This window comes from Gymnoscopelus microlampas (genome assembly GCF_963454915.1).
Source record: "Gymnoscopelus microlampas genome assembly, chromosome: 6".
Taxonomy (NCBI): Eukaryota; Metazoa; Chordata; class Actinopteri; order Myctophiformes; family Myctophidae; genus Gymnoscopelus; species Gymnoscopelus microlampas.
The window spans coordinates 4,045,052-4,070,183 of record NC_139943.1 but is presented as its reverse complement, the minus strand read 5'-3'; the positions used below and the strand labels follow the sequence as shown (position 1 = coordinate 4,070,183).

Sequence of the window (25,132 nt, the reverse complement as noted above, 5' to 3'; positions counted from 1 at the left end):
CCGAACCGAACCACTGCGGGGTGGCGGGGGGGTTATATACCCAGGAGAGAGTGGTGGGGGGGGGGACGGGGTTTAAATTAAACCGGTTTTTATTTTGTTTTGTTTTCGAGGGGGGGTCGGAACTAATAATCCCCACACAGTGACTCCAGGAGCGAGGCCAGGCCGGGGGGAAGATCTTGACCGACGCACCGGTGTGGTGGTGCGGTCAAATCGCTCCGGGTCGGTCGGTGCGGTGTGTGGAGGAGAAAAGGAGGAGCATTGAGTGTTGTTATTAAAGGATGATGGAGACCACGACCTCGGTGGTGGCGGCGGAGCAGCCGGCGGTCGTTCCCGGTGGGGGCGTTGGGGGAGAGCTGCAGCCTCAGACGCCGTCGCGCCACGAGAAGAGCCTGGGTCTGCTCACCACCAAGTTCGTCACCCTGCTGCAGGAAGCCAAGGACGGGGTCCTGGACCTGAAGGCGGTGAGGCTGTCTTTGTTGTTCTTCTGGGACCTGGAGGAGCCTCTACCACGCTGCTCCATATGGTTGTGTTGTGGTGGTCCCTGGTCTGGTGGTCTCGAGTCGAGACCACCAGACCAGGGACCACCACACCACACCACACCACAACACAACACAACCATGGAGCAGCGTGGTGGTCTGCTTGTGTCTGCTTTTCCCCTCAGAGTCAGAGTACCTGTTTGTTTGTGTTCTTCCATCATGTTTCGGCACAATTATCCCCATTGATTCCCATTCATTTCAAACGATGCTGCTAACAAGTTAGTTGTAGCCATCAGTGGTGGAGAAAGTGCTCACATGTTTTTACTTTAATTGAAGTATCAATTCTGCAATGTAGAAATACCGTTGTTACAAGTAAAAGTCTAGGAATTCAAAATGTGTACTCTTGAGTAAAGTGCAAAAGTATTTGGCATCAAAATCTACTTAAAAGTACCAAAAGTAGAAAGTACTCTTTATGCAGAATGTCGCATTTCACAAGTTTTCAATTGGATAAAATGTATATATATTTTTTTTGTTGTTGAAAATAGCAGATCTACAAGCTCACAATGCGTCACATTGTGAGCTTGTAGATCTGCTATTTTCAAATGGCCGAAATGTATATAGGGCTGAAGTGGTTAATTTATGTTTTGTAATAATAATCAAAATCTATAAAGTAACTTGTAACTAAAGTTTTCAAATACTTCTAGTAGAGTAAGAGTACAATATCTGCCTCTGAGATGTAATGGAGTAGAAGTAAAAGTATTGACTATTGGAAATACTCAAGTCGAGAAAAAAAAAAACCCTCAAAATTACAAAACTATTAAGTACAGTACTTGAGTACATGTACATAGTTACTTGACACCCCTGCACAACACCATGGATGCCATCTGGCCCCAAAGCAGCATGCTTGTTTCTGCTTTTCACTCTGTCAGAGTACTGGTTCTTCCATCAACGCTGTTCTGCACAATATATATCCCATTGAGTCCCATTCATTTCAAACGATGCTGCTAACAACAAGCTAGTTGTCAAGTAGCCAAGTACTCACATTTTTAACTTAAGCAAAAGTACCAATACTGAAATGTAGTCCAGAATAAAACATTTACTTGAGTAAAAGTACTAAAGTATTGGCACCATAATATACTTTAAGTACCAAAAGTAAAAGTGCTCATTATGCTGAATATCCCATTTCACAGGTTTCAAATGTAATACGATGCGTTTGAAACCATTGTGAGCTTGTAGATCTGCTATTTTCAAAAGCTTTTCATACATGAATTGAAAACTTCTGAAACGCGACATTCTGCATAATGAGTACGTTCAACTTTTGATACTTTTTAAGTACATTTTGATACCAATACTTTTACTCGAGTAAAGTTTGAATTCTGGACTTGTAACAGAGTGTTTCTACATTGCAGCAGTGATACTTTTACTTGAGTAAAACATTTGAGTTATTTTTTTTCCACCACTACTGGCCACAATGCATGCAAGTCACAGTTTGACTTAACACTCCGTTCGCAGGACTGTGTCGCACGCCACCGACACAAGAGGGCTTGTAGATCAGCGCTTGTCAGGGTGACTGGCGTCTAATTGCAGCAAAGCAACTTAAGGGCCGTCCACACCCAGCACTATAACAATATAGCACTAAAAATATAGTTTTATATATATATACTGCTCAAAGAAATGCAGGGAACACTTTGATCCCTTCATTATTTAGAGTTTCCATGAACTGTGTACATACATACTGCTAACACAAACTGCTCAAAAGAATGAAGGGGTCAAAGTGTTCCCTTAATTATTTTGAGCAGTGTGGTTCTAGTGATCAGTGTGAACGTCCCTAAGATGCTATCTGCGTCTAATTAGACCCTCCGGAAAAAACGCGGACAAAAAGCCTTGATTATTGCAGTTTTTTTTTGCAATTTTATGCGGTGAAATTGCGGGAAGTTGCGAAATATGCGGAAAGTAGTGAAATATGCGGCAATATGCAAAATATGCGATCTGCGAAAAGTTGGGAAAAATGCGAAATATGTGAAAAGTTGCGAAATATGCGGAAATATGTGATGCAATGCGCATATTATGCGATGCGGCCTTTTTGAAAAAAACGTTACCCCTGCATAATTATGCCCATTTTCATGTCAAGGACCCCTAAAATTATATGATTTGGCGCCCCCATCTCAAAATGTTTTATTCCAGGAGCAAAGATTTGAGTTAAAAATGTTCGCTTTAAAACAATATTATATTCAAAGATTTGCACACATTTTCACGATTTTTCGAAAACAGCATATCTGCAAGCCCATAGCGTGGCACTCGGTGCCACGCTATGGGCTTGTAGATCTGCTGTTTTTGAATAGCCAAAGTGTAAAATAATGCTTTTTAGCTCAAAATGTGACACAGATGCGTTCCGGGACTTAATAGGTTAAGCAGTGGTTTTCAAACATTTTCATATCAAGGACCCCACAAAAGAATGATTTGGCCTCTCGGACTCCCATCTGAAAATATTTTGTCCCAGGGCAGGGACCCCCAGAAGAGAACGTTTGTGTTTTAAAACGATTAAAACGAACCAGTTTTTATGCTATATTACCCCATTAAGACCTGAGGCAGATGAAAAAAACGTTTTCTAAATCCCAACGCTTTTAAAAAATACAAATATGTTCAAAGATTTGCTCACATTTTCACGATTTCACAAAAATAGCAGATCTACAAAGTGCCGAGCTACGAGCTTGTATATCTGCTATTTTTGAAAAGCCTAAAGAACCCCCCCCCCCCCCTCCAGGGACCCCCAGAAGAAAAGATTTGAGTAAAAATAAAAAGTAAAAAAAATAAAAATAGCAGATATACAAGCTCATAGCGCGCCACTCGGTGCCGCGCTATGAGCTTGTAGATCTGCTATTTTTGAATAGCCCAAAGAAATCTTAAAAATGACACAGATACTTTCCCGGTCTTAATGAGTTAAAAATCGATTAGTGATAATTTGTTTTAAATAATCGAGGAAGTGGATTAGTCGGTGAAGACTAACTGGTGTGTGTGTGTGTGTGTGTGTGTGTGTGTGTGTGTGTGTGTGTGTGTGTGTGTGTGTGTGTGTGTGTGTGTGTGTGTGTGTGTGTGTGTGTGTGTGTGTGGGGGGGGGCCAGTGAACTTGAAGAGAAGACTCTGGCCCCCTGCGGAGCCACAGTCTTAAAAGTGGGTCATCTTTTGTTGCCCCCTACATGAGTCTATATACGCGTGAACACGTGGCCCCCCCCTGGTGCCCCAGAGGGTACAGGGGTCCCTGGCCTGCCATCGCCATCGCTTTCTACCAACGCCTGCTTTCGGAAGTGAACTAAAGGGTCACGATCAAGCATTAATCGTGAAATTATTAGTTAGACCCTCCATAAAAGCGCGGGCAAAAATCCTTGATTATGCGGGCGAAAACTCTCGATCGATTATACGGGCTAAAATCCTTGATTTTGCCATGAAAAATGCTTTTTTTTTGTGCAATTTTATGCGGTGAAATTGCGGGAAGTTGTGAAATATGCGGCAATATGCGAAAAGTTGCGAAAAATGCGAAATATGTGAAAAGTTGCGAAATATGCGGAAATAAGCGATGCGAAGCGCATATTATGCGATGCGGCCTTTTTGAAAAAAACGTTGCCCCCGCATAATTATGCGCCATTTTGCTGATTATGCGGAGGGTCTAATTAGTGCATTTTAAGAGAAAACTTATGTCAATACCCCAATAACAACGAGGACAAGTAGATTGTCCGATACAGGGATGTTATCCTAAAAAGGAAGACTAGTGGTAATATATATATAATATGTTGTTGCTGTCGGGCAGAAACCTCTTATCTCCATAATTTTACCTTTTTTGTATTTTTTCTTAACACTTCACCTGCCAGAGTTATTTCAGATTTTTTGCTGTTGTCTGCCAGAGATTTTTCATTGAAATTAAAAAAGTACTCAGGAGCCAAGATACATAATTTTTAAGTTTTGATTTAACAAGGAAGTGGATGGGAGTCTAAATCTTCGAAAAATCATATCTCCTTGGTCTTTGGGTCAAATTGAAAAAAAGAAAAAAATGTTTTCAAATGTTTTAATTTTTCAATAGAACGCATTTATGCGATCTTGGCGGCCAAGTGCGCTATTTAATAGATCGCATTTATGCGTGATTGGCAGGAATTGAGTTAAATTAACACCCTACTTGATCACACAAAAGCATCAAAAGTAGCAGATCCACAAGCTCGAAAAAAACGCTGCGCTAAGCGACGCGCTTTGAGCTTGTAGATCCTAGATCCTGAGCTTGGATCCTGTTTTGGACATATGAGGTTTATATTAACCCATTGAGACCTGAAGCCGATTCTACATGTCTCCTAAATCTCAACAGTATTCTGGAAAACGTATGTTTCTATATCAGTGGTGCTCAATCTTTTTCATGTCAAGGACCCCCAAAATTATACGTATTTGGCCGCGGACCCCCATCAAAATGTTTTGTTCCAGAGACCCCCAGAAGCAAAGATTTGAGTTAAAAATGTTCGCTTTAAATATATATATATTCAAAGATTTGCACACATTTTCGCGATTTTTCAAAAATAGCAGATCTACAAGCTCGTAGCGCGGCACTCGGTGCCGCGCTATGAGCTTGTATATCTGCTATTTTTGAATAGCCCAAAGTGTAAAATAATGCTTTTTAGCTCAAATCTAAAAATGACACAGTTCCAGGTCTGCTTGACCCCACTTTGAGAACCAATGCCCTATCTAATCTATCTAACCCATCCTAACTATTAGGAGCAGCGGGCAACTATTGAAAAGCTTCAGGCAGGCACCCGGCCGGGAGGAGTTAGAGCCAGCCATATGGCTGGGACTGATAATAACTCTAGACTCCAGAACGGTTCACATGACACAATTATTTATTTTATCAAATGTCCTCATTCATGCCTGCCTGCCTTCATTCATGCAGCAACGGTTCAAGCGAAGATGCAAAGACGTCAGTTTGTGTTTTTGTGGCGTGACTGCAGAGTCAACAACAAGCCTCTGGAACTGCCCTTCATCATCATGTTAGTGTTCAATGTCACGGCATGAGCTATGGCTGGGCAAATCACCAAACATATATCAAAACCGATAATAATAATAACTAGAAAAAGTGCTCCTCGGAGCACAAGTCTCCGCCAGCAGACTTGTGTTGGGAATGTTGGGAATGTTCTAATTCTTATGTTCTAATTCTTACAAAAAATAGAACATGTTACTGTGTCATAGTAACATGACACAAGTGTCCTATCCGTCTGTATAACTGTCCTATCCGTCCTGTCTGTATAAGTGTCCTATCCGTCCTGTCTGTATAAGTGTCCTATCCGTCCTGTCTGTATAAGTGTCCTATCCGTCCTGTCTATGTAAGTGTCCTATCCGTCCTGTCTGTGTAAGTGTCCTATCCAATTGTTACAGTATCCGCCATTTCTCAGCCATTTCGTGATTATTCCTGTCTTACCTCACTTTGAAAGAGGCACAGACTCTTTCAAAGTGATACATGTATTTATAGGCCGCTATACGTCACTAGCCAATCAGATCACACTATTTCACCGTATTGTCAAGTGTCACGTGAGGCTCGACCAATGTTTGCTTGGCTGACGGAAAGTGAAAACAAACTCTCCTGGCGGAGACAATAATAACCAATTACCGACTTATAATCGAGAAACAAGGTTTTTTTCCCCCCCTCCTGGCACACGCCAAAGTGTTTGCTCCGCCATGTAAAATGTCTTTGTGTTCATATGCGTTTTTTTGGAATGGGGTTAACGAATGTGATATAGCCGATACATCTGCTATTAAAAAAAGAAGACATTTGTTCATTAAAGGTAGGGTAAGTGATTTTCGATGGTCAGAATAAGTCCAAGAATCAAAATGGCTGCCGTGCAGCAGGCCTGGTCAGTGTGAGGAGGCCTTCTATAACCTTTTTGTATTGTTTTCCGTCATTCAGGCAGCAGACACGCTAGCGGTGCGACAGAAGCGGCGGATCTACGACATCACTAACGTGTTGGAGGGGATCGGACTAATAGAGAAGAAATCCAAGAACAGCATCCAGTGGAAGTGAGTTTCTTGGTTTTTCTTTGTTTTTTTTGCGCTGCCATTTTTCTACGTCTGATAAACATGTATGAACTAGAGGAGGAGGAATACCCCCAGTCGGTGAGAAAAGGTACGTCTTAAAGCAAACACTACTACATAACTGATCCTGTTCAATCCTGGATCTGCAGCAGAGCTGCCAGTACCGGGGAAGCTCGTTGGGAGGAGAGGTTCAATTGTTTTGACTTTTTATGCAATACCTCTTGTCGACCAGCAGGCGTCCTACCCTACCACAGGATCTACATGTCTCAATAGAAGAGCAGGTAGACCAGCTACAAACAAATGAAAAAGAACCACTGATCCAACGTGTGTGTGTGTGTGTGTGTGTGTGTGTGTGTGTGTGTGTGTGTGTGTGTGTGTGTGTGTGTGTGTGTGTGTGTGTGTGTGTGTGTGTGTGTGTGTGTGTGTGTGTGTGTGTGTGTGTGTGTGTGTGTGTGTGTGTGTGTGTGTCTGTGTGCGCGCGCGCGCGTGCACGCGGTATAACTATACCGTAATGTCCCCACAAGTATAGTAGAATTTGAGAAATGGATCATTTTCCTGGTCCTCGCAAGATAAATGTTTTTTATGGTTACAAAAGAACCTCAGAGATAGGTTTACAATTAGAAAACAATTCAGGTTAGGATTAGGCATTTAGAAGTTAGGTTTAGCCAAATGTTTTTATTCAGCGATTTTCTTTGGACGATATTTTCTCATTTTATTTTGAAAATAAATGTATCCTAATGGTCTGCCTCCTCCAGAATTAAACTCTTCAAATATAGCCAAATTAAATGTGAAGCGTAATACAAAGCATGTGCCAAATGTTAATCAATTTGGGCCATTATTTTCTTTTTTAAATAATTTTTATCCCTCGGTTTTGTAACCCCTTTTTTCACCCGGTGCCAATTTGCTAAGTGGGCTAACCCTAATTTGGGCCATTTTAATGATTGATGATGGTGATTGATGATGGTGATGATTGATTGATTGACGTTTTTATTAGGCAAAAAAATCAATAAACATCACAATTACATTTATAATACTTTGTCTAAAAGGTCCGTCCAAAAAAGTCCTTGCGGTCTTGTTTCCATTGAGGTTCTTGGTATTCATTTCATAGACATATATAGTAGCAACCAAACAGTTCAAATATCAACATATAGATACAGAGAAAATAACACAATATGTACAAAAAAACAAAAAAGCGTGAAAAATGAAAAAAAGATGAAGGCACGCTCTTGTTGCGCTTATTTCCGACAAGTCTAGGTCACAAAACTCAGCCCTATCCCCGGTAGGCAGGCTACTGAATGGAGCGGAGGAGAGCATTGCTTTCCTAGTTGTCTGTTTATCAGCTACTGTACGTTTGATAATAGCTGTATATATATTTTTATATAAAACCAAAATTGAAACCACAGCTCTAGTTTCTGCAAATCCTCGCTGTGCATTTGCAAGCTTGATGACACCATCCAGCACTCCATTCTTAACTTTTGCTGTCAATGTTGATGTCCTCATAAGTATGATAATACAAACCTGTGTGTGTGTGTGTGTGTGTCTCAGGGGTGTAGGTCCAGGCTGTAACACCAGGGAGATCGCCGACAAGCTGATCGACCTGAAGGCCGAGCTGGACGACCTGGCGGTGAGGGAACATGAGCTGGACCAGCAGAGGGTCTGGGTGCAGCAGAGCATCAAGAACGTCACGGACGACTCCAACAACAGCCCATATCCTTCACCCACAGCCTCTGTTGTCGGGCAGAGACCAGCTAACTCCATTCTTCAGCTTTTTCTTATTTATTTTCATAAATCAACGCTATTCAACACCCTTTACGTCTCTGTGTTGGGTTAAAAACATATTGAACCAATGAAAAGTATTAAAAAGCGCTTTTGACAAAACCAGCTAACTCCATTGGTTCGTCAAACTGTCGGTTAAAGCAGCTAACTCCACCCCCCTCTCCCCTGCGTCGCACAGAGCTGCTGCAGATCGGAAGGTAAACACCCTTTAATGAGGCAGGGTTTTCCCCCCGTAGTCTGTTAAAAGTAACTATGCAGTGTACCTGTTTATCAAACTTAGCACCGACGCTAATGTTACGAAAACAATTCATTCTATTTCTAAAATCTATGCAGAGTTCATGTAGCATTTCTCTCGCTAGGTCTACTGAATCTGCAACTCTGTGAAACCCTCTTTGCAGAAGTTATTGTAATTAGGGCTGGGACTCGATTAAAAAAATTAATCTAATTAATTAGAGGCTTTGTAATTAATTAATCGAAATTAATCGCATGTTTAATCGCATATCAATATTTGACCTGAGAAGCAATTTCTTTTCAGTTAAAACAGATTTTGGTATATGAGTGAATCAATGAGTGAATACATAAGTTTAAGCAACAAAAAATAGTTCTGCACACAACCGTGTTTTTATCCACGCTCCACGATCAGAGATTTTTTTAAATCTAAATTTCCCATCCACTGGGCCAAGCAAAGCAGTCTGATCGGCTTCTTGTCCCATTGCGTGCACTGGGGTGTGTTGGCTGTTGGTTGGTGCACTGGTATGATCGGTACACCTGAAACTCGTCCAGTGAGAAAGAATCTAAATTAATCAGTTAAAGTCCCAGCCCTAATTGTAATATCTAAAGTCCTGCTTATTATTGTAGGCCTATGTAAGCAGCGTCATGAAGCATCAGGGCATTAATTCACGCGTTGTGATGCATTGTGAGCTTGGAGATCCATTCTCAGCTGTTTTATCAATTATGGACAAAACCTCCTCGCTCCACTTGAGCTCCACATTGGACCTTAACAACACGTTGTACTATGGCCTATGTGAAGCATGAGGATCTGTGTGGAGCTTTCAAAGGTAAGCTCTTCTCATAGTCGTCCTGTTGGTCTTGTCTTTGCCCTTCCCCTTCCTGTTTTGTATTATCTTTTAACACCTGGGTTGCATGATGAAGAAAAATAAACAAAACCATCTTTTTAAAATGTGCGTCTAGGGCAGGGGTCTTCAACGTTTTCAGGCCAAGGACCCCCTAGCTGAGAGAGAGAGATGAAGCAGGGACCCCCTCTATATTGCATGAAATTGTGTTTCAGATTAAAGTTTTTTTTTTTACTTAGTCTGCTCTTTTTTCCCGCTACACCTATAGCCTCTTTGCCAAAAATAGCCGATCTACAAGCTCTCAACGCCTCGCAGCGCGAGGCGTTGTGAGCTTGTAGATCTGCTATTTTCGGCTAATGTTCCCCTCAGAAAATGAATTCTAGGGTTCAACTGGTTAATGTAAAAAAAAACAAAATCCTATCACACAAAGATTTGGCGGACCCCCTATAGTAGCTCTGAGGACCCCCTAGGGGTCCCGGACCCCCTGTTGAAGACCCCTGGTCTAGGGGTTGCAATGGTCCGTGGTGCACCGTGCACGGTTGAGCACTGTGTACGGACACAACTGGCTGTGTTTTGTAGGATGCATGTACTGCCTGTCAGCAGGGAATGTTGAACAGGAGGAGTAGGACGAGTAGGTCCTACGTCCTCCCGTCGGGGGCTCCTCACTGGCATATGAACCAGTAGGAGTCAGCAGAGAATGACTAAATTGGGAGAAAATAATTATTGAATACTTGGAAAGAGTTTGAACATGTGCAATATGTAAACCTCACAAAGCTGAAATGTTGGTAACAATATTCTCTTTTAAAAACCAATACTAATTAGTTGATTTGTTGTTTGCTTGGCCAGTCAGAGGAAACCCTTGTTGGATGTTTATCAACCGGACGCAGGCAAGAAAGCACAAAGTGAATGAAAAAAAAAAAAACACGGCTGTGGGAAGGAGTTATTCTTCTTACAGTAAAGAAGAATGATTGTAACCCTCAAAATTAGCGCAAAAGGCAGAACATCAACTTGTGGCAACACTGAGACCGTTGTAAGGAAGGATACATTATGATGACCAAAAACTTAAGAGCAGACCTACAGGTTAACTTGCAATAATATTAAATATGATATTTCCTTCCTTGTCATGTGATCTTGACACGGAAGGTCTCTTGCGATCTGGTAGATCTGCTAGGTTCGCCGAATGTTCACCGATCAGGACGGGTCCAGAATAGGGACGCTATGATTCATGTTTTAATCATCTCTGTTTGCCTTTCCCAGGTGACACTCTTCTAGCAATACGTGCCCCCACTGGAACACAACTAGAGGTGCCCATACCAGAGTCTGTAAGTAGTGTGTGTGTGTGTGTGTGTGTGTGTGTGAGAGGAGAAATGGGTTACTGTAGGTATAATCCTAAAGGAAGAGTATATCAACAGGTTGAAGAGAAGGTCAGACAGTGAGTGATGAACATGAGCATAATGTGTCCGGGTAGCTCAGATGGTAGAGCTCTCACCTTTAGACCGTTGGTTCTCAAAGTGGGGTCCGGGGACCCCCAGGGGTACTTGAGGGGGTTCCAGGGGGTACCCAGCTAAATGATGGACAGGAACCAAATGGACCCGTATGGGTCTGTAACTCTGAGAGTGTACAAATGGAACCAAATGGACCCTAACGGGTCCATTTGGTTCCATTTGTACACTCTCAGAGTTAAATTAACATTGATTTTACAATATGAATTGGGGTCCCAGAGGTATAAATGCCATTAAATGGGGGTCCGTAGCCTAATGCATGTCAAACTGGGGGTCCTTGAAATTAAAATGGTTGAGAATCACTGCTAGAGAGCCGTACAAATCTTCTCTTATGGGGGGTCCCTGGCTTATCTTTTGAAATGGGGGTCCGCAGGCTAATAAGTGCCAATTTGGGGGTCCTTGACATGAAAAAGTTTGAGAACCACTGCTTTAGACCACAAGGTCATAAATTCGATCCGGGGCACACCGCCGACTCAGTGTGTGAGCAGCACGGCTCGAGTCCTGTGTTACGTACTGAGAGCTGATGTTAGGTGTGAAGACAGAGACAAAGATCAAATGGTGGACGTTAAAGCATGAACAATGCTGTGTGGAGCTCAGGGAGGAGATAAGAAAGGCGGCCAGAGAGATGAAGAAAGGAGGCAGGAGTACAAGGAGATGAAGGGTAAGGCGAAGAGAAGGGTGGTGAGGACTAGGTAAAGAGGATGAGAGGTTGGACACCAAGAAGGGAAAAAATGATCTGCACCGATTGGCTAGACAGAGTTAAAGGGATGGGAAGGATAGGAACAGGTTAAGATGATAAAGGATAGAGATGGAAATGTTCTAGCATGCAGTACATGGAATAAAATCCTGCAGCGCACGCAAGGTCCCCCTGCTCAAGCCAGTGCATGTCCAGGCCCGTCTGAGGTTTGTTATTAGCTGTTTTTGTGTTCGCTGGCTCCCGGGTTGCCAGATCGTGTGCGCGTATCCCCCCCACGGCTATGGTCTAGTGTTGATTAATTTCACCTTCACATCATCTAGTTTAACCCATTGAGACCTGAAGCCGATTCTACATGTCTCCTAAATCTCAACTTTTCTGAAAAACGTATGTTTCTATATCAGTGGTGCTCAATCTTTTTCATGTCAAGGACCCCCAACATTATATATATTTGGCCGCGGACCCCCATCAAAATATTTTGTTCCAGTGACCCCCCAGAAGCAAAGATTTGAGTTTAAAATGTTCGCTTTAAAAATATATGTATTCAAATATTTGCACACATTTTCACGATTTTTCAAAAATAGCAGATCTACAAGCTCATAGCGCGGCACTCGGTGCCGCGCTATGAGCTTGTAGATCTGCTATTTTTGAATAGCCCAAAGTGTAAAATAATGCTTTTTAGCTCAAATCTAAAAATGACACAGTTCCAGGTCTTAATGGGTTAAAGTTTAACAGTGTTGGGGAGCTTCCATGCAGTTGTAGTGGAGTCTGTCATGACACTAGTGACAATTGTTTTCTCGTACATGAACAAACATAATGTACACATAATAATGTATCTGTCGTGTTGAAACCTCATTATGTCCAAAACTGTTACCGTTCAGGATGCAAATGATTTTTAAAAAATAGCAAAAGTAGCAGATCTACAAGCTCAGAACACTCCGTGCCTCGTTTCAAGCGTGTGGATCTGCTACTTTTGATGCTATCGTGATGCTGTAGTACAGTGGTGGTTTTCAACCCTTTTCATATCGAGGTCCATTATTTATTCGGCATTTGAGCCACAGACCACCGTCTGATGAGATTTAGACTCTCACGCCCAAAACATAGAATATTTTGCTGCTGTTGAAAAAGATTTTGTCCACAATTCCATCCATGCTGTATTGATGTTGGTAACATAGGAGAGATGACAGGAAAAACGTTGATCAAAATAACAATTATCTTATACTACTATAATAGACAAAACTCCGAAAGTTCGTCTGGGATTTGCAAGCACAGGATCACTCCACATGCCTCCAAGACCCGTCACAGGCTGTTGATCGGAGCTCTGGCTATGTTTTAGGCATCTTACCCCACCTCCATCAGTGATCTAATCTGAGTTAAATTGCTTCCCGTCGATTCTACTTAGATGCAACACCCACTGCATGTGGATCCCGCCCCCCTTTTCTTCATTGGCTGTTGATTTGAATCACAACGCAGTGGCCGCGCCCCCTGCTGACCAAGCTCCGACGCAATGCCTCCCAGACTATCAGTGATCGGACTCTCGGTTTGATTGATTCTCCGATTCGCCTATCGGACCCTCAGCCTGATCTGGCAGGTTGCCATAGCAACCACATACAGGAAGTCTGACCTCTTTATCACATGACCGAGGTTGGGAGGTTGGGACTAGATGTGGTTTAATTAATTAATGCAGATGTTTAACGATAATTTAACTCTTGAGAGTGTAAAAATGAAACCAAATGGACCCTTACGGGTCCATTTGGTTTCATTTCACACACTCAAGAGTTAAAGATCTAATAAGCGTCCATTTGGTTACCAACTCTCCATTATTTAGCTGGGGACCACCTGGAATCTCCTCAAGGACCACTGGTGGTCCCCGGACCACTGGTTGATAAAACCCCTGCTGTAGTATGGATCAAGTAGGGAGTTAATTTACGAATAAACACGAGATGAGAGGTTTCTGCCCGATTAGCAACGATATGACTGTGTCTTTATTCTCCTTTTTGTACAGGTTCTGAATGGACAGAGGAAATACCAGATCCGTCTGAAGAGCGCCTCTGGCCCCATCGAGGTTCTGCTGGTCAACAAGGACCCGTCCAGCCCCTCCCCCGTGGTCCTGCCCGTCCCGCCTCCGGAAGACGTTCTGCAGAACCTTCCGGCGCCTACGCCTACCTCCAACTCTGTCAGCACCCCGGTACCTACTACACCTACCCCCACCACACACCCTCTATGTATATGCTTAGGAGCCGAGATACAGCCTTTTTCAGTAATAAGTTAAACAAGGAGTGAATGGAGCAGCAAATCTTCAGACAGTGATATCTTGGGTTCTGAACTTTTTTTTCCCCCAAAAACACGTCAACACGTCAATGGCACTCAATGAGTTAAAATAACAATTTGCACAATTTGTTTGGTTTTGTATTCATTCCCCTTTCTGTGTCATTGTAAAATATCACAGTTTTAAAGTCAGCCCTTCATCGTCGGTATTGGCATCGACTATCGGCCAAATTGTCATTTTAAACATCGGTGTTGGTCCAGAATGACCAGTCAGTGCATCCCTATTCGTCTTTGTTTTCTAAGTCCTAGTGTCATGGTAATAGTCAGGGGTGCACATAACTGGTGCGCATGCGTGGTCAAAATGCATGCTGCGCGGCACGTCAGACGAAGGGAAGCGCTCTCGCGTACCAACAGCTGGGACTGCTGGGACAGGAATTTACTTCCTGTAGCCACACTCACACGATCACGCTAAAGCACGCGTCGGCCCCATACGCGCCCCATACACAGCCATTAGGCGGAGGGGGAGGGGAGGCATGCTGCAAGTGATTGTGTGAGTGTGGCCTCGAATCCTGACACACAGACACAGTGAGTCGCACACAGCAAGCTGCTGGCTGCGTTACAGGCACTCGTCACCCATGATGAACGCACCGTGATGGTGCAAAATATGCCGTGAACATCCCAATCTGGTGGATAAAAGCAGCGCCTTTTATACAGGGACAAAGATAAGCATGAGAAAAGCAAAGAGCACACCAACATAGTGCTAATCCCTCAAGAACAGATTCTGCTCTGCGTTTGAATCGGTCGGGGGGGTTCGTCATATCGCGTACGCACTGGCCTACAAGTGGGCGTGCCTTCAGATCAGGAAGCAAGCCACGCTTTACCCAATCAAATGTAGTGGCCGGGATTTACGTGTCTGCCGATCCTTCCCCACTCGAAACAAACCGAAACTCATTTAACAATAGCGTCGTCGGAGCAGACAAAACCACGGAAAGATATTCACATTTTAACTTGCTCTTTCATCATAGAAACAAGTGGGCTTATAACCAAAACGATCCATGTTCTCTGGGAGAAGTGGTGTTGGTGTTCCGTGTAGAAATATTGTTAGTGGTAATGAAAACATAGTCGCACCACTGGAAGTGAAAGGCTGAAGGCAGACCAAAAACCCCGGTTTCCTTGCGCACGGGTGCTACGTCGACTAACTCCCAGAGCCAAGTGAGATAGTAAAAAAAAAGCAGAGGGCGCTGTTTTTCCTTTTCATTTGGCGTCTGGGTTCCCAGATTGACATAGTGCAAACAATTGATAACAGGAGCAGGCAAGTTATCCATGTATCCCTCTTTTATCCATCCTGCGAGACCAAAAAAGTTATGTGTATAGTTACCTCAATAGTAGGTTCTCAGCAGACCCTATAACCTAGGGTCTGCCTGACGTTTCTTCCAGTTAAGAGGGAGTTTTTCGTTGCCACTGTCGCAAAAATTGCTTGTTCAGGTTGGAATTGTCGGGTCTCTTCTCTACATGTAAAGTGTCTTGAGACAACTTGTTGTGATTTGACACTTTAATGAAATTGAATTGAATTGAATTGAAAATTGTTTTCATGTTATACAATCTTAACAACAACATGTCTCCTGTCGGTCTTGTCCTGTGTGTCCACCGTGTGTCCCCTCCTGGACGCTGTGCAGACCCCCACCACGTCTGCTGCACCGTCCAGCACCCCCACTCCTTCCATCACAGCAGCATCAGCAGCAGCAACAAGCCACACCACCTCAACCACCGGTAAGATGGAGGTCCACCCCATGAACGCACAGTCCACCCTTATGTTCTCTGCGCTGCTGGCGTCTACTGCGTCATTTCTATCTGTCTTTCAAGGAGTCCCACATGGAAAATGGGTGTTGCGGTGCGACGTGTTTTTCCTAGATTGGTGTTTGTAGATCGTTATTGTCAAGAGATTTGGTGTAGAGGGGAAAAAAGGAGGGGCCCAAAGTATAGACCCCTAGGGAATGAAGTAAGTGATTTTCCTTTGTTAAAATAAATGTTAAATACCTCTATATTCTAATAGTACTCATTGTTTCTATAGTGTTAGTTCAGTAACGGGCGTCTCCCTATCTCTCCAGCACTTCTTTAGTAAACAGAAAATGCATTTTCAGGCCGGGATACCAATTCTATCTAATCGGGAGAGAGAAATCGCACAGCATACAGGATAAACGAGTTCAATTGGAAGTGACTGGCGATCAAACCAAACAAAACGTAGAGAAAAGAATCTGAACAACATAGAGCAGTGGTTCTCAACTAGTGGTCCGGGGACCACTAGTGGTCCTTGAGGGGGTCCCCAGACAAACTAATAGTTAGGAACCAAATAATTGACCCATATGTGTCTAACTCTGAGAGTGTACAAATGTAACCAAATGGACCCTAACGGGTCCATTTGGTTCCATTTGTACACTCTCAGAGTTAAATGAACACTGATGATGGTGATACAGTGTAGATTGGGACCCCCAATAAACCTAAATGGTTGGTCACACCAGTAAATGTATTTTCTGTAAGTGGAATAGCCAGAGAGACGGGGAGACCCCTGTTACTGAACAAACACTCTAAAGCAATGATAGCTATCAGAATATAGTGCTTAAACCTTTTTAACCTTTTTTGTTTTAACCAAACAATATCACTTTACCCTATGTAAAGAGAGTAAAACTTAACACATTGATTGCCAAGATATTAAACATCGTTTTCTATCCCCTTGCCAGCGTATAATTACCTAAATCCGATGATATTTGAAACGCCGGTGGAACCGACATTGTGTCCCAAAAAACACTAACAAAATAGTCCCCGTGGGTTAGCGGAGGGATCTGTGTATATCCTTAGGAACGACAACGTTCCAACCGCGATCCGGGCTTCGGCCCGCTGAAAACTAGTGGTTTTCAATGCAAAAAAAATAAACTGAGTTACAGCTGTTTTTCTGATGCAGATGGCTTCCTGTTTTTTTGGAACGACGTCACATCCACATTCTACTTCTCTGAATGACGATTGATCATTCCAAAGCTGTGTCAGGTCGCCCCTTGTGGAATTTCCCCCCAAAAATGAAAGAATGCATCAATGCGATCTTGGCCATTACATTACAGTCATTTAGCAGACGCTTTTATCCAAAGCGACTTACAATAAGTGCATTCAACATAGGTAGGGAACGAAACTACTAATCACCAGAAGTCTTACGTGCATTTCCTGCAAAAAAAGGCAACCAAGAGTATACCTAGCGCTAAGGTAAAAGTGCTATATATCAGCTACCTACTTTCTTAAACAGATGAGACAAAATAGCAAAATCAAATGAGCAGGAGCTAATACAAAAAGTGTATCGACTAAACAAGATCCAATAAAACAGTACAACAATAAAACAAGAGTTTGTACAACTAGTTAACAACAAGTAAGCCGGACGAAGAGGAAGGGTAGTGTTTCCTGAAGAGGTGGGTTTTCAGCCTGTGGCGAAAGATGGGCAGTGACTCTGCTGTCCTGACATCAGTGGGAAGTTCATTCCACCACTGTGGGGCCAGAACAGAAAAAAGTCGTGACCGTGTCAATCGACCAGAAGGACCCTTGAGTGACGAGGCAATCAGTCGCCCCGAGGTGGCAGACCGAAGTGGTCGGGCAGGGGGCCATCAATGTGTTTAAATCAGAGTTTACATAGTATTTCCTCTATTTATTTTTGCTGAGCCAAATGAGTGATTTTTGACTTCTCTCTTATCCTAGCAGCGACGGACAACACGTCACTCACCCCAACCACCGACCACACCCCTGCCACCACGCCATTGGTTACTCAGCAGCTCCAGTCGTCCGCCTCGCTGGACGGATCCGCCTCTTCCACAGCCCCCGCAGTATTTGAACCAATCAAGTCGCATCACTCTGACAGTGAGTGGCGTTGTCCTCAGCTTTGCAACGAGCTCCCATAAGGAACGGCATTTTAATAGCGCTTTTCTAAGTACTCAAAGCGTTTTTTACAATCCCAATAAAACCGGGGACGCATCTGTGTAACCACTTAAACCACTATTTTATACTTTGGCTATTCAAAAATAGCAGATCTACAAGCTCATAGCGCGGCACCGAGTGCAGCTGTAATGTTCACCTTGCTATACATTAGTATAGTGCAGGGGTCTTCAACGTTTTCAGCCCAAGGACCCCCTAGCTGAGAGAGAGATGAAGCAGGGACCCCCTCTATATCGTATAAAACTGTGTTTCAGATTCGACATTTTTTGTTTACTTGGTCTGCTCTTTTTTCCCTCTACACCTATACCTCTTTGCCAAAAATAGCCGATCTACAAGCTCACAACGCCTCGCGCTGCGAGGCGTTGTGAGCTTGTAGATCGGCTATTTTTGCCTAAAGTTCTTCTCAGAAAAGGATGCTAGGGTTCAAGTGGTTACGGTAAAATAAAAAAATCCTATCACACAAAGATTTGGCGGACCCCCTGTAGTAGCTCTGAGGACCCCCTAGGGGTCCCGGACCCCCTGTTGAAGACCCCTGGTATAGTGGATGTGCAGCTGTAATGTTGTCTTGTGTTCTTCCAGTGCTGGACTTCACTGAGATGTTCGACCCAACAAAAGGTAAAACATCTACATTTTCAAGTGATTTCTATTTTCTTGAGGCTTTGTTCACCCCAAATCAGATTAGTTAAGTAGTCTAACATTCTATAGTCCATAGACTGTATAACAGAGATGGACAAAGCCAGACCGCTGGTTTCTACAGACCGAAAATGAACAGGGTCCCCACGGTCATGAAATTCCTGGAAAAAAAAAAAAAATCCAGTACTGGAAAAGGTTTGAAATTGATCAAACATCATCAAAGGTCCTGGAATTTATCAAGGGTCCTGGAAAAATATTTGGCTATGCATTGTTTTTGGCTATTGATTTTGTTAAAACAAAACATTTTCATAAACATGAATAATATTACACGAAATATGTAACATAAGTAGTTTTTCGCCGAACGGGCTGTGTGACGGCAGCCTAATGTATGTCTCAAACTTTATTTTTGCTACACTGCCAGTGCCTATCTTTTGGCACTGGCTTTTTCTACATAGGAGTAAGAGACACATTATTGCGCCGAATGATTGTTATATAGGCCTGGAAATTGGGCTAAATATTCTGGAAAGGTTTTGGAAAAGTTTTGGAAATTCATTGCTAAAAATGTGTGGGGACCCTGAATGAAGCCGATTGTTCAGGAATTTGAAATCCGCCATCTCTCTAATATAAGCCCAAAAGCACGTCGGGAACGGGAACCGGAAAACAATCCCCAAAGAATGCTATCGGTTGGGTAGCTTGTGAATCAAGAGCGGGGGGCGGGGAATGAATGCTATTGGTTGCGTAGCTTGTCAATCAAATCGTCCCGCCCCTCCTGGAGAATAGCCTACTTTATCGTCAATTTTAGAATAAATGGGACCATAATTTAGCAAAACGCATATGATGGTGATTGAAAGGAGACTTTAAACTAGCGACTGGAAGCATATACAATTTATGACCATTTTTATTAAGGTAAGAAAATCTAGTGTAAAGTTTGTCAAAAACCCATCCGCTTGCGTTAAAATAAATTCTTTCTGACACCTGCAGGGGTAAAACAGTGAAACTACTGGCCATTCATATGAACTGTCTCTTCCGTATTGGAGTCAATGTAAAAATCTCAAGCTGGTCCCTTGGTTAAGTCTGAACAGCAAATTAAAAATCACATGTAAACAGATTTTTGTGAGATTTGAAATACGACTCAAATATGATGTGTGTCAGTCTCGACACTCTTGACACCGAAGCCTGATTTATACTTCATTGTACGACGTTGAAACTTGGCGTAAAATGGCAGATCTTCAAGCTCACAACACGTGTACGGTCCAGTGTGGACAGGCGGTTCTAAAGAGAGCAGATTTGAGAAACAAATGAGCCTGCAGACTGAACAAAGCTTAACCACTCAAACCCCATTCATATGATATGGTTGAGCTGTGTCCCTCAGGAGGTTTCTGTTATTGTGGAGAAAGCTTTCGCTGGAAATAGCCGAAAAATCTGCTATTTTCTGCGAAGGCTTTCCCCCACAATACGATAAGTGGTTAAGTGCCGCTTACATTTGGTGCACAACAAACTATAAATGACGCACCGTGAAGTTCATGTCTGGTGTCTCTTTATAAATGAAGCATGGTGAAGCTCATGTCTGGTGTCTCTTTCTGACAGAGATGATGAGTGGAGACTTGTTGGAAGACTTGATGTCATCAGAAGGTGAGTGTGTGTGTGTGTGTCCACACATACAGTATATACAGTAGTCACAGTAAACTCGTCCTTATAGGACGATGTGAGATCGCTCAGCTCTTCTGGCTAAGGCCTTCTTACTTTGCCGAAATCTAGCTAAAAAACATGGCAGTCGAGCCCTCTCCCTTTCTGGAATGCCTCAGTTTGATTCCATCACAAGCCCTTTTATCTTGTAATGTTTTTCTTCTGCATGTGTTTTTAATTTATATTTCATCATGATGTTCTGTTTTTAACCATTTGAACCCCAACATCCCTATTCTGCAAAAATAGCCGATGTATTGTAAGTCATCTACGTAGTGTCAGTGGCGTACCCACTGTAGAGGCAGGACAGGCGGTCGCCTGCCCAACTAAGATCTCGCCTCCCCCTAGAAAACCCAAATAACCCGAAAAGGTGTCAATGCGTGCTTAATGTCCTCAAAGTCACGCATCCAACAAGCTCTGAACTGAGCAGATTGGACCCTCCGTTCCAGAGATAATGGCCAAAAAATCTTGCAAACGGCCTAAATGTAATTCCTGGGGACGCTACTGTGTAGTGTAGAGCCAAAACAGGAGGGGACCTAGTACAGAGCCCCACGGGACTCCAGTCAACTAAGTATAAAGGGTTTATCAATGTGCTATTATAATGTTATTCTGTTTTTATTGTTAATGATTATTGTTTGTATTGCACCTGGTAACACGTGTTCAGAAAGGCTCTTCATAAATAACCCTTTTACCTCTCTGAACCCCCGTGTACCTCCTCGTGTCCTCCAGTGTTCTCTCCGCTCCTGCGTCTCTCCCCTCCCCCCGGCGACCACGACTACATCTACAACCTGGACGAGACGGAAGGACTGTGTGACCTCTTTGATGTCCCCATCCTCAACCTCTGACGGAGAGGAGAGGAGAGGAGAGGAGCGCCCCCTAGGCTACGCTGTGAGCTCGGCACGAGTTCGCTCAGCCCGTAGTGATGATGTAAATACAGGCGACAAAGAACAAACCCCCCCCCCATTTTACTTCTACTGCTTTTCCTAGGGATCAAATTTAAGAGAGACACACAAAACCAACGAAACGCGCAAGCAAATCTATTTTTGGAATCTTGGGTGTGATTTAACATTCAGACCTGGTCTGTGCGCTTGTGAGTGAATGAGAGTGTGTGTGTGTGTGTGTGTGTGTGTGTGTGTGAGAGAGCTAGTGAGTGAGTGAGTGTATATTGGTTTCGAAGGCTTTCTCTATAATAGAGCCCGACCCATGCCAGCTGTTTGGGTCCGATCCTTTTTTTTGGAGAGTGCTAGACCACCGATTACCCATATTTTGTCAAAAAGTGCCGCATTTTCTAATCAAATTGAAAGATTTAGAATTGATTGCAGTTTCTATTCGCAAACATTTAACTAGCAAGCAAACGGATAAATACAAATCTAAGTAACGTTTTGATAGATAAATAATATAGACACGAACGTAATGGTGTTTTATCGAAAATAGCCGATCTATGAGCTCACAATGTGTCCCTGTGCGGTGCGTTATGAGCTTGTGAATCGGCTGTTTTGGACAGCTTTTGAAACCTTTTTCACCTAAAATATGGAAACAAGCATAATTGCGCGCCGATACTGCTGTCGACAAAAAATGTCACATAATGGCCAATGTATCGTCCAAACCGAATCTATAGAGCGCCGGAGTCACAGTTATTTTTTCTATTGAAATTCCCCATAAAGAAATCTTAGATCTCGTCATATAATAGACAAATCAGACCGGCCATTTTTACGCATATGGACATGAAGCATCAGCTGACCATGAAAAAGTACTACTTTATCCAAAGATAAATCCCAAAAAATATATATTTTTAATCCAAACAAAACAAATGTAACTCAATATGGTAAACCAGGGGTCTTCAACGTTTTCAGGCCAAGGACCCCCTAGCTGAGAGAGAGATGAAGCAGGGACCCCCTCTATGTTGTATAAAATTGTGTTTCAGATCAACTTTTGCTGCTCTTTTTTCCCTCTACACCTATAACTCTTTGCAAGCTTTCCTCAGAAAAGGGAAGCTGGGGTTCAAGTGGTTAATGTAAAAAAAAAATCATATCACACAAAGATTTGGCGGACCCCCTGTATTAACTATGAGGACCCCCTCGGGGTCCCGGACCCCCTGTTGAAGACCCCTGTCGTAAACGACACAGAGTTCTTAAGGGGATTTTCAACAGACAAAATACATCCGTGACCCAGCGGTATAGCGTGAGTGACGTCAGAACTTCGGTAGCCCTACTCCAGTGCTTCTCAAACCTTTTCGTGCCAAGGACCCCCAAATTGATATGTATGTGGCCGTGGACCCCCCCACCTGAAAATACGTTGTGCCAGGGACCCCCCAGAAGCAAAGACTTTTGTTAAAAATGTTCGCTGGAAAAAGATGTAAGGATTTTGCACACATTTTCAAGATTTTTCAAAAATAGCAGATCTACGAGCTTGTAGATCTGCTATTTTTGAATAGCGAAAGTATAAAATATGGATAAAGGGGTTAAAATGATCGCGACGCTTTATTAACACATTTTGCTGGGGACCCCCTGGTATCGCCCCAAGGACCCCTGGGGGTCCTCGGACCCCACTTTGAGAACCAATGGCTACTCTATATCGGTTTCACCAATATATATATATATATATAAATATATATAAATATATATATACCGGTCGGGCTCTACTCTATAAAACGCCAAAAACATCTCCGGTAACGAAAACGAAACTCAACAAAAAAAACAAGCGTTTGCATCAGGTCAAAGATTCAGAGCAGGCTATTGGATCACCCCCTAACCCGTACGTACCTCATCATCACCATGGCAACCGCGACTCGCAAAAACACATGGGACATCTCTAGTCTGTTGAATAATAATGCACTGTCCTAGTTTACATAGAGAATATATATATTTTGTATTACCAGCATATAGAAAGACAAAGTTTATAGTCACGGGAAACTATAACACTTCTTATAAACACAGAGAGAGGAGGAGTCAAGAGCGATTAGGTGACGAGAGTAAGCAAAAGGTACCACACTGAAAAAAACACGTTTGGTATGTAATGGTGTGTGTGTATGTCTGGCATGCTTTTACACTGTAAAATCCTTGGGTGTTAATGAAATTAATCCAGGTGTCTTCAACGTTTTCAGGGCAAGGACCCCCTAGCTGAGAGAGAGAGATGAAGCAGGGACCCCCTACTCTATATGGTCTAAAATTGTGTTCCAGATTCAACATTTTTTGTTTACGTGGTCTGCTCTTTTTTCCCCCTCTACGACTATAGCCTCTTTGCCAAAAATAGCCGATCTACAAGCTCACAACGCCTCGCAACGCGAGACGTTGTGGGCTTGTAGATCTGCTATTTTTTGGCTAAAGTTCTCCTCAGAAAAGTGATGCTAGGGTTCAAGTGGTTAAGGTAAAATAAAAAATCCTATCGCACAAAGATTTGGCGGACCCCCTGTAGTAACTCTGAGGACCCCCTAGGGGTCCCGGACCCCCTGTTGAAGACCCCTGAATTAATCTGTCTGTGCACTGTCTCGGAGTTAAAAACAAAAGGTGCCATCCGTATTTTTAATGAATACAATCAATCCGTACGATAAATTATGTTAATAAAATATAACTATAGTACATGTGCAGTGGTTGGAGGTGGTGGGCCCCTGCTCCTTCCATTGAGACATTTAGACCCTGCTGTCGGGCAGGAGGAGGACCACTACTGGTTGACGAGCAGTACTGCCTGAAGCTCACAAGCCCCAGTATCTCCTCTGGCTATAATAAGCGGTGGTTCTCTCTTGGACGAGCTGTAAAAAAAGTAGAGGTTTTGAATCTGGGGGCGTTAAGCAGTTAATGGCAAACGCCGCTCTCTCTCTCCCCTGTGGGAGAGTATACGTGAACCTTACGGATTGTAGTTTTTGAATTGACACGGAGGATTTTTACGTCATCGTTTTTCATCACACCACGCCTCACATTTGTAGCGCTGTGGTCTGGGTAGAGTCCAGTCTTTGTTTAAGCTAACGTGCGGACGGTGAAAGTCCGCTGGGCGTTGTCGACATGGTGCTTTAAAAAAAAAAAAAAAAAAAACATCTTACAGAGTCTCTCAAGACAAGACGCGACATCTCCCACAAACTGTCAAATCCTGCTTCCACCTGTTCCCTGTATTCTCCTCATTTCTCCCCCCACTTCCATTTACCCTGTGCAGTCGCGTAAATCACGGCTTATTTATACTTGGTTTGCGCGTCGCGTCGTGCACCAAAAAATAGCCGATCTACAAGCTCACAACGCCTATTTTCAATCCGCAAAGAAGAATAAATCAGGTCATACTCCTACTGGAAACCAAATTAGTCAAAAGCCCAGCTAGCTAGCTGCTTAGCAGAAATACGCCTTTTTCGGTGTTTGCAGCTAATGACGGCTTCCTGTTCTCATCTTTTAGCGTATGGAATTAGAGACCGTCTGTAGCGTTCCAAGATTGTGGCAGAGATGGGCTGGCTTGAGAGACTACGTTTTATTCAAATGGACCAAACGATTTGTGAGGCTCTGGGGGTAAAAATAACTACTGCCAGCCTCACTTTGGTCACAAGTCTTTAAAAAACGATCCCCAGTGAAGCACTAAATGAATGCTCTGAAAGGCTCCATGAAATAACCAGCCTAGCTTTCACTTCCCCTTCTGTAACTTTTAGAGTGTATTCTTTTAACCTTTTTTTTTTTTACTTTTTTTACTTTAAACAAACATGCCATTTTGTTCCTACTCTGTACCTGCTGCTTTCTCTCTGTTATTTAGCCTAAAGGTCCTTACACACCAGAAGTGTTTTATTTCATGCAATTATTATGTTTTTTTTTTTAACTTTTTACCCTATTTTCTCCCCAATTTAGTTGTTATGCCAAAATGTATTCCTCCTCACACACATTCCTGTGTGTTATCACTGCTGTTGTGTCCCCCGCTGTTCAGTAATATACTTTTCAAAGGAGCAAATATTTGAGTTAAAAATGTTAACTTAAAAATATATATATATTCGAAGATTAGAGAGTACATGCAGTGACAAATATCACCGTC

The 25,132-nt window shown here is 43.0% G+C and overlaps 1 protein-coding gene across 2 annotated transcripts; it reads left to right on the top strand.

Annotated features, from left to right (window-relative positions):
* The first annotated feature begins 247 nt into the window (after positions 1 to 247).
* LOC311047237 (transcription factor E2F4-like) lies at positions 248 to 25,132 on the top strand. 2 transcript variants are annotated; one of them, XM_084059885.1, is made up of 11 exons: positions 248 to 461; positions 6,412 to 6,521; positions 8,082 to 8,243; positions 9,327 to 9,370; positions 10,643 to 10,707; positions 13,587 to 13,769; positions 15,526 to 15,619; positions 17,588 to 17,743; positions 18,398 to 18,433; positions 20,039 to 20,083; positions 20,864 to 25,132. In XM_084059885.1, the coding sequence occupies exons 1-11, from the start codon at positions 279 to 281 to the stop codon at positions 20,977 to 20,979; spliced, it is 1,194 nt and encodes a 397-aa protein (XP_083916011.1). In that variant the 5' UTR covers positions 248 to 278; the 3' UTR covers positions 20,980 to 25,132. The 2 variants fall into 2 exon arrangements, with proteins under 2 accessions (XP_083916011.1, XP_083916010.1); XM_084059884.1 differs by having other exon boundaries at positions 17,585 to 17,743.